General features: G+C 43.0%; 1 protein-coding gene across 2 annotated transcripts; it reads right to left on the bottom strand.

Annotated features, from left to right (window-relative positions):
* Positions 1-6,012: 6,012 nt before the first annotated feature.
* On the bottom strand, positions 6,013-8,275 carry CYCS (cytochrome c, somatic). Of its 2 annotated transcripts, none has more exons than XM_004418907.3 (3): positions 8,125-8,275; positions 6,871-7,047; positions 6,013-6,757 (listed from the first exon to the last, which is right to left on the bottom strand). In XM_004418907.3, the coding sequence occupies exons 2-3, from the start codon at positions 7,037-7,039 to the stop codon at positions 6,609-6,611; spliced, it is 318 nt and encodes a 105-aa protein (XP_004418964.1). In that variant the 5' UTR covers positions 7,040-7,047; positions 8,125-8,275; the 3' UTR covers positions 6,013-6,608. The 2 variants fall into 2 exon arrangements, with proteins under 2 accessions (XP_004418964.1, XP_087285184.1); XM_087429058.1 differs by lacking the exon at positions 8,125-8,275 and adding an exon at positions 7,655-8,096.
* Between the last annotated feature and the right edge of the window lie 6,805 nt (positions 8,276-15,080).

The following is a 15,080-nucleotide window of genomic DNA, read 5'->3' on the forward strand; positions in this document are numbered from 1 at the left end:
CAGCTACACGTGCATAAAGATTTTATGATGCCTATATGTTTTATTCTATGTGGGGGTGAAACTAACTTAAACCTAGGAAGGTAAAAAAAATGAGTAGTCAGAGGTGTCAAATGTCCTAGAGATCATCAGAGCCAATTGAGAATAGAAAAGAATTCTAAACGTGACAATTAGGTCACTACTAACCTTGGAAGCAGTAATTTTTCACTATGTGACTTTCAAGGAATTTGACATGGATATAAAATGAACAAAACAAATATTTCAGTGCTTACCCGTTAAGAGCTTTCCCAGATGTCATTCAATGAATGTTTGATAGCAATCTTATGAGGCAGAAATTATTCCTATTCTCCAGATGGCAAAAACAAGACTGCAAAGCTCTAGCAGTCAAGAACCGTTTCTTGTAAAGTGCAGTCAGTAAAAACCTAAAGGTTTGGTGGGCCATACAGCCTCTGTCACTACTCAACTCTGATGTTGTAGCACGAAAGGAGCCCTAGATAAGACGTGAATGTGGCTGTGCTCCAATAAAGTTTTATTTACAAAAACACGTGTCCGACCAGGTTGGGCCCATGGGCTATATTGTTTGCCAACCCCGACTCTGAACACAATTTTTCTAATCCCAAACCCAGCATTCTCTGCATTACACCACAGATAATACAATTAACTAGTCCAATGGTTCTTTTTCAAAGTACACTGTTCAGGCTATAGACACATTATTGAATGGCACCAATATGGAACATAGCTCCTTTTTTTTTGTGTGTGTGAGGAAGATTAGCAGTGAGCTAACATCTGTTGCCAATTCTCCTCTTTTTGCTGAGGAAGATTGGCCCTGAGCTAATAACATCTGTGCCCATTTTCCTCTATTTTGTACGTGGGATGCCACCACAGCATGGCTTGATGAGCGGTGCGTAGGTCCACAGCCGGGATCTGAACCCAGGCCACTGAAGCAGAGAGCGCAAATTTAACCACTACCCCACCGGGCCAGCCCCCATAGCCGCATTTCTAATGTAGAGGAAGAAAAAGCAAAAAAGCAGCTCTAATGAGCTCTCTATATGTCTGGATAAAGGGGGTTTAGATTAAGTCTGAATTCCAGTAGGGTATCTTGGTTGTGGTTTTGGCTATGTGGCTCATCAGCTAGTTTTTTCAGCGTAGACAACCTATTAGTAGGTGTTAAGAGTGCAAAATGTTGGGGCCGGCCCCATGGCATAGTGGTTAAGTGCGCACGCTCCGCTGCTAGCGGCCCGGGTTCGGATCCCGGGCGTGCACTGATGCACCACTTGTCAGGCCATGCTGTGGCGGCGTCCCAGGCCATGTTGTGGCGGCGTCCCACACAGAGTGGAGGAAGATGGGCATGGATGTTAGCTTAGGGCCAGTCTTCCTCAGCAAAAAAAAAAAAAAAAAAAAAGGAGTACTGGCATGGATGTTAGCTCAGGGCTGATCTTCCTCACCAAAAAAAAAAAAAAAAAACGAGTGCAAAACGTGAACAAATCTAGAGGGATGGAAAAGGAGGTGGAGAATGGTTTCCCTCCCCCAAGTGAGGGCCCTGTAATCAGGCCAGTGGTGAGAGCACTTGACTATGGCCAATTTGGGCTCAGCACCCTTCAAAGAGCAAGCTCCCAGGCAGGGCTCCTCATATGTGGGAAGGGAACACTCCAGAAGGGGTATGGGTTATGTTCCATCTCAGGCTGCTTGGCTCCTGTCCACCACATACCTCAGCCCCTCAAGAGGAAAGCTTTACAGCTCAGGTAGGGGTGTTGGGGCACTGGGCTAAACTTATCCCTCTCCAAACCCAGCTGTTTTATGCCTCAGTTTCCCTCCTCTCAGTGACTAGCTAGGTTGGACCACCAGGTCCTGTAAGTGGCCTGGCCCAGCACAACCCAACCCAACCCAACGTGAGTAGTTCCCATAGTTCCTGGAGCCCGAGTTCGGGTTAACTTCACATCTGTATAATGGCACAGCTGGATTCTAAGGATCTCCAAGAACTCTTCCTGTTCCAACACTAGGACTTGTCTAATGTGATTAAAATATCCCATTTTACCAAAGCTCTAGCAAGTCAGCCAATCAGTCCATCTCTTGGCATTTCTGCCAGGCGATTTCTAAAAACTGTCAATGATGTATCAATTACCACACATTGGTCCTCTCGCTGTTGTATATTTCCATGTACAGAAAGTTATACTTTGTTGGTGATACATAGACAGGCTACCAGTGAAGATTCTCCTGAGAGCCTGGATATATATTTACCCTTTGAGAAATAAACTAATAAACACTGACTGTTTAGCGTTTTTTTTGTGAGCAAGATTGGCCCTGAGCTAACATCTGTTGCCAATCTTCCTCTTTTTGCTGAGGAAGACAGTCCCTCAGCTAACATCTGTGTCCACCTTCCTCTATTTTGTATGTGGGATGCCCCCACAACATGGCTTGATGAGCAGTGCCTTGGTCCACTCCCGGGATTTGAATCCACGAACCCCAGGCTGCCAAAGTGGTGTGCGTGAACCCAACCACTACGCCACCGGTTAGGCCCCTGTTTAGCTTTCTGAGTGAACCAAGACAGCCTGACGGTATGACCAGTTTTCAGATACCTCAGATTCCAAATAAGATAAGCTGGAATCCTACTGTTATTAAGCATGCGAAAACCTAGTATTTTGCATTATACTCTAAGTATGTGAACACCAGGTCAATGGTCAGTCTGGGGCACAAAAAATGGAGCCAAAGAAGCAGTTCAGTGCATATTCCAGCACTGACTAGAGGAGTCATCTGGGAGACAAACTTCCAGGTCACTATAGAGGTGTATTCACATGCTGTCAGGCATCAGCCTTGCCTTTATGAATGATACCTTAACAGCTCTAATTCCATGCTCAGCAACATCTTACCTGGCTTTCAAGGTACAGATCTTCCTCGACTTACAATGGAGTTAAGTGTCGATAAACCCATCATAAGTTGAAAATATCCTAAGTCGAAAATGCATTTAATACACTTAAACTATTGAACATCATAGCTTAGCCTAGCCTACCTTAAATGTGCTCAAAACACATCCATTAGCCAACAATTGGGCAAAATCACCTAACACGAGGCCTATTTTATAATAAAGTAGTGGCTATCTCATGTAGTTTGTTGACCACTGTACTGAAAGTGAAAAACAAAATGGTTGTGTATCAGTTGTTTACCCTCGTGATCGTGTGGCTGACTGGGAGCTGTGGCTCGATGCTACTAGCCAGCATCACAAGTATCCTACATGTATCACTAGCTCGGGGAAAGATCAAAATTCATAATTCAAAGTACAGTTTCTACTGAATACATACCACTTTTGCACCATAGTAAAGCCAAAAAATCCTAAGTCAAACCATGCTAAATCGAGGATCATCTGTATTCTAATATGAAGGGGAGCCAAAAGACACCATCACTAAAAATTAATACTTTCCATTGTAAGTAAATTGGATTTGGTTTACTCTTGCCTGAGCTTGACTGACATGAAACAGCCTGAGTCTAGTCAACTGGGAAGGGACAGCCCCTGGTAAGGCCTCTTCCTAGACAGCATGTGAATTCCATCACAGCCTTTCCAATTTACAAGAATCTTCAGAGGTTAAAACGAAAAGGTACAACATAATGTCTCTAAAAAAAATTGGGGAAAAGTGTGGGAAAACGATGACAAAAAGGTATCTCTTCTACCTCCTACCAGAATGCCACCTACCTAAAGTGCCAAATTATGAATGGAACAGGTAAAACGTACGGTAAGAGATGAGCACATCAGACTTTGAAACAGGAATTGGAATCAGCGTTCTGAAGGGTACTTAGTATACTTGCAAGAATCCTAGATTAAGAAAATAGAGTCCAGGGGAAGTACTTTTGCTATAGACCACTGGTTCTAGTTCTAGACCTGTGCTGTCAATACACTAGTCATTAGCCATTTGTGGCTATATAAATTTAAACTCAAGTTCTATAAAATTAAAAATTCAGTTCTGTGGTCACCTAGCCATATTTCAAGGGCTTAATAGCCACATGTGGTTAGTGGCTACCATACTGGACAGTACAAATCCAATCCATCATCACAGAAAGTTCTATTGGACAGTGCTGTTCTAGACAAAATACTGAGCGTAGGTGGCCCTGGAAAAAACACTCCTTAAATACATCTGGCTCTCACTTTTTATATCAGTCACCAAGCCACCTACAATGAAGCATAAGGAATGAAGACACATGGGTTATACAGTGCTAGCTTTTTATCATTTATTTCTAAGACAGCATATACCCCTTACAGCTGGGAATGTCCCTTCTTTTGAATAAACTATAGGATCACTTACATTATAAATCACTAGAGGCACTTATTGAGTCTAACTGGCCTAGAATGCAGCAGGTACTCAGTAATTATCTGTGCCAACACAGGCCTTACTTGATGTAAGAGACACAGAACTAAATCAACTCCCTGGTCTCCATGTCTTCCCATAGTGGTCCAGAACTGGCTCTTACAAGCTAATCACTATACTGTCTCAAAATTTCACTAACTGATGCAGTTACTAAGGCCTCTGTTACAGAGTCTTTACTTCTGAAGGATTTCCAGGATGCAGTTTTTAATTCCCCATCAGTAATACTCAGGGGCCGGCCTGGTGGTGTAGAGGTTAAGTTCATGTGTTCTGCTTCAGCGGCCCGGGGTTCGTGGGTTCGGATCCCACGGACCTACAGACCACTCGTCAAGCCATGCTGTGGCGGCATCCCACATGCAAAGTAGAGGAAGATTGGCACAGATGTTAGCTCAGGGCCAATCTTCCTCACCAAAAAAAAGAAAGATTTAACTCATTAATACTCAGACTAGCACTCACCATCTGAATTATAGCAGGCTTTCTTTTGCTTCCCCAAATTGTTTCTGCACATGTTTCCAGACTGACTTCCTTGCTTTCTCACATTTCTCCAATGATTGAAAGTAAGATTTACAAGTTACAAATTGCTCTGTCAGGCCTTAAAGGCCTATCTAATCACCCCATCACCTGTGAAAACATTGACAAGGCCTCCTCCCAGTGTCCTCATTGTCCCACAGACATGGCTCTTACCACCAGCACAGATTTATTTTCTTACCTGAGAATTTCTCTCACCATTTTTTCTTTTTTGTGAGGAAGATCCGCCCTGAGCTAACATTCATGCTAATCCTTCTCTTTTTGCTGAGGAAGACCGGCTCTGAGCTAACATCTATTGCCAATCCTCCTCCTTTTTTTCCTCCCCAAAGCCCCAGTAGATAGTTGTATGTCATAGTTGCACATCCTTCTAGTTGCTGTATGTGGGATGCTGCCTCAGCATGGCCAGAGAAGCGGTGCATCGGTGCGTGCCCAGGATCCGAACCCGGGCTGCCAGTAGTGGAGTGCGCGCACTTAACCGCTAAGCCACGGTGCCGGCCCCCTCTTTCACCATTCTTTATGGCTTAGTTCAAGCTCACTATCTCCATAAAATTTCCAGGAACTACTCTAAACATGTATGACATGGACTGTGTATGAAATAATTTAGTACATAAATTATACACTGTTAAATACCACAAAACTATGGCTAGAAGCACATTCTATCCACGTTTGGCAGAAATGCTGCAGTGCTCATTCTGGCCCAAGAAACTCTAAGGCTGGATTACTGAAATGTTCTAGTTGAGGCTGTCCTAGAGGACCAAGTAAACGCAACCTAGTACTATGACTAGTAACATTGCTGCATCAATATTTAGAGCTATTGTACTTTTCAAACGTTAAAATTTTGGCATCAGTCATTAAATCAAGGACATTAGAAAAACCACAATCTGTGATTTTTTTAAATTCTTAAGCCTTACAATCACATAATTTACAAATTTGTGCCGATGGTATATCTCCTGAGTTGGCAAAAGCACCATTACCAATCATACATATACAGTAGTTCTAGTTGTATGTGTTTTTGAATAGCTGTTTAAAAGACAACCCTCAATTATAACCTAGTATGACTTAGAAAAGAATTCACAAGCAAAGTTTGTCATGCTGAATTTTAAAGCATCTGACCTCACAGATCATCAATAAAATGTCAGAAGTGTTAAATAGTCTTTATTTGAAATTATACATAAACCACACTAAAATGCCTTTCATTAAGTAAAAGGCAACATTTTAGATATAGGGAATTTTAATTGAATTGGTATAGTTAAGACCAAAAAGATAAAGTGGACATTGTCAGTTTATCTTCAGCCTTTGCCTTTAACAGGCTAATGAACACAACTTGGAACAGGTAAGTCTTGCTCTGTTCTATGAAACAGTAATCTCCTCAGTATTTCAATATATTACTATAACCAGTTATATAAATTTAAATACAAAACCAATCTCCTATAGGTTTTGAGACGACATTCACCATCTCTGTGAAAAGTTGAACATCACTAATCAAGTCCAATCATATCTTTAGAAGGGGAAAACAGGGATAACACTTACTGGATTGGAATTACTACCAAAAGTCTTTTGTATCCATTTAGCCACAAGCCAATCTTATTTAAATCAGGACTGTTCAACAGAAACATTCTATCAGCCATACATGATCTGAATTCTAGTGTATGAGATCAATTTAAATATGGTACACATAAAAAAGGGCATGAGACATTTCTGTTTTGTAATAAATAAGGCAGTGGCCATCTATTACTCATTAGTAGCTTTTTTGAGATAGGCTATTAAGTCTTCCCTTTCTGCCTTCTTCTTAATGCCAGCAAAGATCATTTTTGTTCCAGGGATGTACTTCTTGGGATTCTCCAAATACTCCATCAGTGTTTCCTCTTTCCAGGTGATGCCTAAACAAGGAGGGATGTAGTGTTAAGTATTTTACACTCCTGATAAAGGGTTTACCATAGATTACATTCATGCAGTTTGTACTTCGGTTATTTAGCAACTCTATCCCTCTTACCTTTGTTCTTGTTGGCATCTGTGTAAGAGAATCCAGGGGCCTGACCTGTCTTTCGCCCAAATAGACCATGGAGATTTGGCCCAGTCTTGTGCTTGCCTCCCTTTTCCACAGTATGGCACTGGGCACACTTCTGAACAAAAATCTTCTTCCCCTTCTCAACATCACCCATTTTTAAATCTAAAAATGAAAGACTCAATTTATTACATTTTTCCTCCAAGTAAAAATACACTGGAAACCAATGATCATGCCAGTCACTTAATTACTAATCCATTGCAAATCTAAGACATTAAGTACCAGGATGTTTTACTTAGTACACTTACAATACTCTTTAATACCAAAAACACTATTTGAAAGGAGAACTTCGCTAAAAAGACATCCATGTGTGTTTAAGTGATGAAAGGTCAAAGCCCAAGTAAGCAAGTGAGAAACTAGTTCAAAATTGTTTCAAAAAGTGAGGTCAAGGTCACAAAAAGTCACAAATCTGATTAAGCTGAACCGCGATTACATTAAACCCAAACCACCAACATTCCAACTTTTAAGACCTAATTGCACTCATACTACAATTTAAAGCTATTTCTCTCTGAAAATAAGGCAAAACATTAAAAAAAGAGGTCATGGTCGATTCAGCCTGCTCAGCTCACTCTAAACTGTTTTGCTGTGGGTGGGGGGTGCAGCGGCGGGCTGCGAGGTCTCCCAGGGACCCCCATCCTCCAGCTCTGAATCCCCAGGATCGAACACGAGGTTACCCATCCTGCCCGGTTTCAAGGACACTGACGAAACCTACCTTTCCGAGATGCCTGAGTAGGTTAAAGAGAGAAGCGACAGGTGTCCAGGGTAAAAAATAACCCCTTACTGGAGGAGCAGTAGCTTTTGCTCTTTGAAAAAGGACGCGAGGCGCTGCGCAGGGTCCCGGTACTCCCGCCCTCACCCCGGAGAAAGTCTTATCTACTATTTCCACAGCCCTTCAACCCCGACAATGGGAAGCCCTGCGTCTCGGTCAGATCCGTGTCTCAGCCGCCTCTGGGCCTTGACTTGAGTCCGGAGTTTACCTAGTTGGGGTTCCGCCCCATCTCAGGCCGTATCCCACCCGATTCGGGCTGAGACACTACAGATCGCCATTCCCTGCCCGCTCCACGCGGGGTCACTCGGCGGTCCCGGGCGCCGGCCTCCGCTCGCTCGCGCGCACCCCACCCAGGCGCGCGCCCCCCAAGGCTCCGCCTGCTCCCAGCAGCGGTCCCTACACCCGGAGCTCACCGCTCTTTCCGCGCGCGATACTACCACTCCCGCTCCTAAGCCGGACGTCCCGCTTTCTAACTCCAAGGACACGCCGGTCCGCGCCTATGTACCGGTGTTGGTGCAACCGAACTCGCTCCGCCCTCCCGCGGCCCGACGTGCGGCCGCGCGGGCTGATACGCAGTGACGTTACCGCACCTCATTGGCTCCAGTCTCCAGGGCCTGCGTCCGCGACCTGAGCGCGCATGCCGGCTAGCAGGGTAGAGTGTGCCGCGTTGGTGCCCTTCCTTTCGAGGCCTCTCTTGCCGGGCAGTTACGACAGGTCTTTGGACTTACGACGTCGAGGCGGTGTCGGGAGGGGCTGACATCACCCTCCTGCCTTTGTGCGCATGCGTTTGCGGGCGGGGAGGGTGGAGCCGGGTCGCGTCGAGGATCGAGGGCGTTACCTGCTGAGGTGACAGCTCTTGTGCTTGGTGACGTAATGCGCTTTGAGCGGGGCGTTTTGCTTGCCCGGAGGGTGACACCTCAACTCTGACGCACCTAGAGGTCTCCTGGCTACCGTCCCGTCAGCTGGCGACCTTTACCCAAACTCGGTCATACTTCCACGGCTGGTGCCAGGTGGCCCCGGAGAGAGAGCCTGGAACCAGGAGATCTAAGAGTTGGACACAAGCTCCTTACCTTGTTCCGCCTGCACCCTGTTACTTTAAGTCATTTTCTTCCACATCTCCCCTTGAAGGACTCCCCACGATTGGGGAAGGTGCTGCAGTTGCGGCGGAGACTGGATCATAGCTCTGGCCCCTCACCTGCCGGCTTCTTTTCTGGCAACACCCGTCTGCCCCTCGCGTTTGCGTGCAGAAAGAACGAGGAGGGTGTGCGGGCAGCATCTAGGAAGAAACATTTTTACATGATTGGCGAATTTTTGGAAATCTAGAGAGGATTTGCATCCCGTCTAACCTAGGTAAAGGTCGTGTTCAAGTAAGGTAACGCGGTTGCAGTCATATTGGAAATGCAGGTTTGATCGCCACAGCTTCCAATTACCGTCCTTTTCTTCCAGAACCAGCTCCCCTTCCTGACATGCTCGGTTCTGTCCCTGGAAAGTTTCTTCTCGATTGCCTTGTCCCTCAAATTCAGCCCCCGAATTCTGGTGAATTTTTCCACCTTTCCAGTCTTCTATGTAGCACTGCTGTATTCATTCAGTCAAGTGTTTATTGAATGCATGTTATGTGCCAGGCACTTTCTAGGGAACCTGGAGTAAATCAGAGAGGACTCGCTCCGGTGCAGCTTACATTCTAGCATCCTTCCTCCTGCCCCCAACTTAAGCAATAGATACTAGGAGCTTGACCTAGATTACCTTAGATCCATTCCAAACTACTGGTCCTATGATTTCTGCTCCAGACCACCCATCTCCCTATGTAACTGGATTGTTTTTATTGTTTTCCGTGTCCTGATGCCAGTTCCCCTCTCTCTAATCTGACACACTACTGCCACAGAAGCGTGCTATAAAACAGAGCAGAAATCTCAACACTTATTCAAGACCTTTTGTGGCTTTGGGAAGGGACCAAGATGTGAGCATTTAGGTGTACTCCTGAAGTAGGCTCATTTGCCTAACTATCCAAGTTTTTAAAAGACCAAGCTCAGCAACACCTTGCAAATTCAGCCTGTAGTTTTGAAGCCAGGTCCTGTCCTGACATCGTCAGGCATATCTATTCAAGGAATATGTGGTCCTTAAATAGGTAATTGTTCTGTCAAAATCTTTTGTGTTTGTGGTATCAGGAGTTACTAGTCTTTGTTCACAAAGGAGTTGACTCACGGAGAGTATCAGCATTGTGCTGATACTGCAGATCCTATAGATGTAGCAATAAATCAATTGGCCAAGCAAATTGATTGACATCATTTTAAATTTATTCCCATGAGGGGGAGAATAGAAAACAGGAAGTTCCTAATACTTTTAACTAAGGAAATTGTGGATAAAGAGTTTTGTTATTGAAAGTAATAGGAAGATGAGAAGAAAAAGAACAACAAAAGTGAACACTTGGCACAATCATGTAGTAAAGCAGATATCATAAATTATGTTATAATATGCATGTATTCAAGTTCTAAAGAGATTCATAGTACTTACAGTTTACCCAAGATACCTGAGAGAATTAGTTGAGAACCATAATATTCTTCAAGTTGTTCTGTTTCATATTCATATGTTATATCTGTTCCCTCTACCTCCATCTTATCCCATAGGATGGATAGTGGCTGGGGAGGCGTATAACTGCTATAAAGCAGATGCCTTAGATTTCTCCTTCTAGCAACATAATGGATGACATATTTTTAAAAACCCTCCTGATGAAAAAAATCTAGTAAGATACCTGCTCCCCCCACCCCCCAATCAAAACATGTAAAGAGGTCACAAGAAAGTTAGGGACGTCTCCAGGTTGGAGGCATCGTCTCCAGGTTGGAGGCATCGGGTAGGTGGAGAACAAGAACTGAAAACAAATGTGATAAGCATATGCTGACTCTAGGGCCACCTTAAGGACTTTTGCTGAAGCAAAAGAGCCTTAGGCTCAGCAGCATGGAAGTAAAGCTCATATAAGGTGGGAGTAGGGGTGTGGGGAGGTGGAGAGGGAAAGTTTGGTGAGACTCCTGCCTAATGTTGGAACACTGGAATCTAAAGGATAAAATACAGTCTGCTCACTGGCAAAGGGAAGAGCCAGTTAGTCTTGTCTGGCTTGGCCCTTGGTACTAGGTGGGAGGAAAAAGTATCCCCTGAGAATTCACAACCTTAGGTCTGCCCTCATGCAGGCTTAGGGTTTGATTTTACTCTACCTGTGTTACTGCCCAAAATTGGGGTTCTCTTGCCTGATGCACATTAAAAAAAGCCAATTATTATGGCATCAGCTTTTGGGAAAAGAAAACAGCTTTACTGCTGGATCGCTCTGCAAGGAGACAGGGGCATATGCTCTCAGATCTGTCTCTCTGATCCAGGGCTTGAAACACAATTTATGGGGTGAAGGGCAGGGCAGTCTGAAGTGTGGACAGATGATTGGAGGCAGGGAGAAGTGAGGCAACTGATGATCTGTGCAAGCATAGTCAAGCTTCTTGGCTCTTCGTAGGATGCATGTTCACAAAATGGTGGTGTTAGTATAATCTGAGGGTGGAGTTTTCAGCTCCTTGATGTCAAAAAGGTCACTTATCGAGCATTTGCGCAGGCCCAGTTGATGGGTTGGTGTTCTCAATCGGCTTGAACTGGACAATGGGGGACTCTTAGTTCCTGAAAGACAACTCTTAATTACTCTGATGATAAGATGGGGTCAGGTGAACTGGTCTTGTAGGGCCGCAGTTACACCTGCATGGTCTGGTCTACGAAACCTCTAGCTGGAAAATTAGCAAAGTAGGTGTGGATGGGCAGTGTGTTCTGGTGTCTGGCAGAAGCAAACACAAATCTCCAGAGGAATATCTCAACCCAGGCCCCTCAGGATTCCCATACTCTTAAGAAATGCCAAACATGAGATCGAAATGAAAAACAATGAAGAGCAAAATTATAGCCCCAAAGGGTCATAGGTGCTGGAATTATTAATATCATTAGGGAAGTAAAAATCTTACCAAGAAAGAGAGACCTCTTCACATCACTATGTTAAGAAAGTAAATCCATTCATTATTGAGTAAGCACAATACAGTCATTGTATATAGGTAATCCACAAGAAACTACCAAGTCAGAATAAAATCTTACAAATTTATACAGCAAAACTAATTATAATCCTTTTATACCATGCTATTTTTAGCTAGCATATAACATGAGGCTTTAGGATCAATAGTACCCTATTTCCCCTTTGTCAGCATAATTATTGCTTGTTATTTGGATTACTAGTAACATGTTTTCCGTAGGAGGACTTGACATCACAGTTTCTGGCCAGATCCTTCTTGGTTGAATTTTTCTTTTGTCACATTTCTTCACTCTGAGTTCACTTGGGAATTGGGGTAGCCATTTGTTTAATTAGTTGTCCTCATCCAAAAGAATAATGAAGCTTACAGTTGTTGTCCCTTGGTATCTATGGAGGATTGGTTCCAGGACCCCTGTGGATACTAAAATCCCAGGATGCTCAAGTCCCTTATATAAAATAGCGTAGTATTTGCATATAACCTACACACATCCTCCAGTATACTTTAAATCATCTCTAGATTACTTATAATACCTAATACAATGTAAATGCTATGTAAATAGTTGTTAAACTGTATTGTTTAAGGAATACTGGCAAGAAAAAAAGTCTGTACATGTTCACTGCAGACGCAACCATCGTAGGTTTTTCCATCCAAGATTGGTTGAATCCATGGATGTGGAACCTGCAGATACAGATATGCAGGGCCGACTGGATTTTCCTGAGAAACAAATGATTACACCTATATTAGGCTCCCAAGGTGAAGCTCTGTCTTCCTAGGTTATTTCAAAAGGGATGAAGCTCAGGCCTCTGAGAGACTTATTTACATTCCAAAAGGTTAGAGTGAGGACTAAAGCCCTTTAGATTTTCCTAGCAAACACTCTTAGAAAGGGGAGAGAGGGGAAATGGTCTCGTCTTCCTTTTTTTTTTTTAATTTTATTTATTTATTTTTTTCCCCCAAAGCCCCAGTAGATAGTTGTACATCACAGTTGCACATCCTTCTAGTTGCTGTATGTGGGACGCCGCCACAGCATGGCCGGAGAAACGGTGCGCGCTCCGAACCCGGGCCGCCAGCAGCGGAGCCCGCGCACCTAACCGCTAAGCCACGGGGCCTGCCCTTGTCTTCCTTTATAAACAGAGAAAATATTTTTTATTTACCTTTACAGTGTATAATATGAAAAAGACAACTGAAAGAATTAATGAACTGTGAAGTATATTTGAAGAAATTACTCAATGTAATATGGAGAACAAAGTAGTAGAATATATAAAAGAGAAGTTAGAGAAGTTAAGACATAGGGAAGATAGAATAAAAGGTATAGCATAAACCTATTTAGAGTTCCAGGGGGATAAAATGGAGAAAATTGGGGCGAGGCCTATGTTTTAAAAAATAATGTCTGAGAATTGTCCAAAATCGACATTAAGACTCCTGTTGCTTGGTGGAACATCAGAACCCTCATGACAAGGAGAAGTATTTAAAATAACCAGATATAAAAGAGAGATTATCTACTAAAGAAATCACAAATAGACTTATAGCAGATTTCTCGATAGCAACAATGAAAACCAGAAGTCAGCAGAGTAAAACAGAAGCCATTAACATCCCCAAATGGCTGAAGAAATAGTTGTCAAGTTGGAATTGTATGTCTAGCTAAACTTTTATTCAATGAAGGCACATGATATTTTCAGAAAAACAAAAGATGAGAGTTTATCACCAACAGACTCTTACAAGAGAAACTTCTAAAGAATGTACTTCAAAAAGTGGAAAATTATCCCAGAAGAAAGGTGTGAAGTGCAAGAAGGAAGGGTGGAAAAACTAAATATGTGGATAAATCTAATGAAACATAAATTATATAAAAAAATTAAAATGTCTAATTTAGAAAGTAAAAACCAAAGTAGTTAAAATATGCAACAACAACATTTAAAATGGGAGAGTGTGATCAGAGTTTAGTTCTAAGTTCAATGTATTGCTCTTTTTTAAATTTTATTTATTTATTTTTTCCCCCAAAGCCCCAGTAGAGAGTTGTATGTCATAGTTTCACATCCTTCTAGTTGCTGTATGTGGGACGCGGCCTCAGCATGGCCAGAGAAGCGGTGTGTTGGTGCGCGCCCGGGATCCGAACCCGGGCCGCCAGCAGCGGAGCGCGCACACTTAACCGCTAAGCCACGGGGCCGGCCCATAATGTATTGCTCTTGAAGTATTCATGTTGAAACTTGAAACATAATCACTATAGAAGAAAGTGTATAACTTCTGAAACATTTGAAGGTAAAATGGAATTTAAAAATTTACTCAATCCCAAGGATGGTAGGAAAGGAGAAAAATAAACAGCATGTCAAAAATTCAGCTTATAGGAATGACAGAGTAGTTAGTGCCAACTCTTGCTGAAGACAATTTAAAAAGCTGGATTTATTAGTTATCTGCGGCATAACGTCACCCCCAAACTCAGCAGCTTAAAGCACAAACTTTTATTTCTTCTTACAGTTTCTGTGGGTCAGAAATCTGGAAGAAGCTTAGCTGGGTTCTGTTTCTGGCTCAGAGTCTCTTATGAGTTTGCAGTCAAACTGTTGAACAGAGATACAGTTATCTGAGGGCTCAAATAGGACTAGAGAATCCAATTCCAAGCTCACTCACATGGTTGTTAGGCCTCGGTTCCTTTTTGGCTCTTGGCTGGCGGCTTCTGGGTGGGGCTGCTTACGACATGGAAGCTTGCTTCCCCCAGACTGAGAGAGAGAGAGAACCCAAGACAGAAGCCAGTCTTGCATAACCTTTTATAATCTTGAAAGTTATGTCCCATCACTTCTGCCGTTGGTCACAGAGACTAACCCTGGTACAATGTAGGAGGGGCCTTCATGAGGGTGTAAATACTAGGATGCAGAGATCGTGGGATACACTGGATGATTATATCTACATGCCTAGTTTTCTATAGATATATAGATATCTATTTATAGAAATGTATATATCTCTATCTATCTATACTATCTATTCAGGGCTGGCAGAGGTTTGGAACCTGGTACCTGGTAAACAACCCTTGCTTTAGGTCAGGATTTCAAAGGGCTACACCCTGGGAGTGAGGATGAACTGGAAAAAAAAACAGGTCTTACAAGGTCTGCTGCCTGACTTTGGTGGTTGGCAAAGGGAAACCTCAAATTTTGAACTTGTAATAAGGAATTCTGTTTCCTTTAGGCACTGGCAGAATCAAATGAAAATTCTCTCTGGAAGAAGATAATATCAGCCTAGGTCTCAAATTATTTCTGCAAATTTTTCAAATAAAATATTCAGCAAAGAAAGGAAGATAATTATAGACACAACATGAGTGAGAAATGCCAGAAGCAAGAAAG

Source organism: Ceratotherium simum, chromosome 1 (assembly GCF_057802395.1).
Source record: "Ceratotherium simum simum isolate JZ-2026a chromosome 1, ASM5780239v1, whole genome shotgun sequence".
Classification (NCBI taxonomy): Eukaryota; Metazoa; Chordata; class Mammalia; order Perissodactyla; family Rhinocerotidae; genus Ceratotherium; species Ceratotherium simum.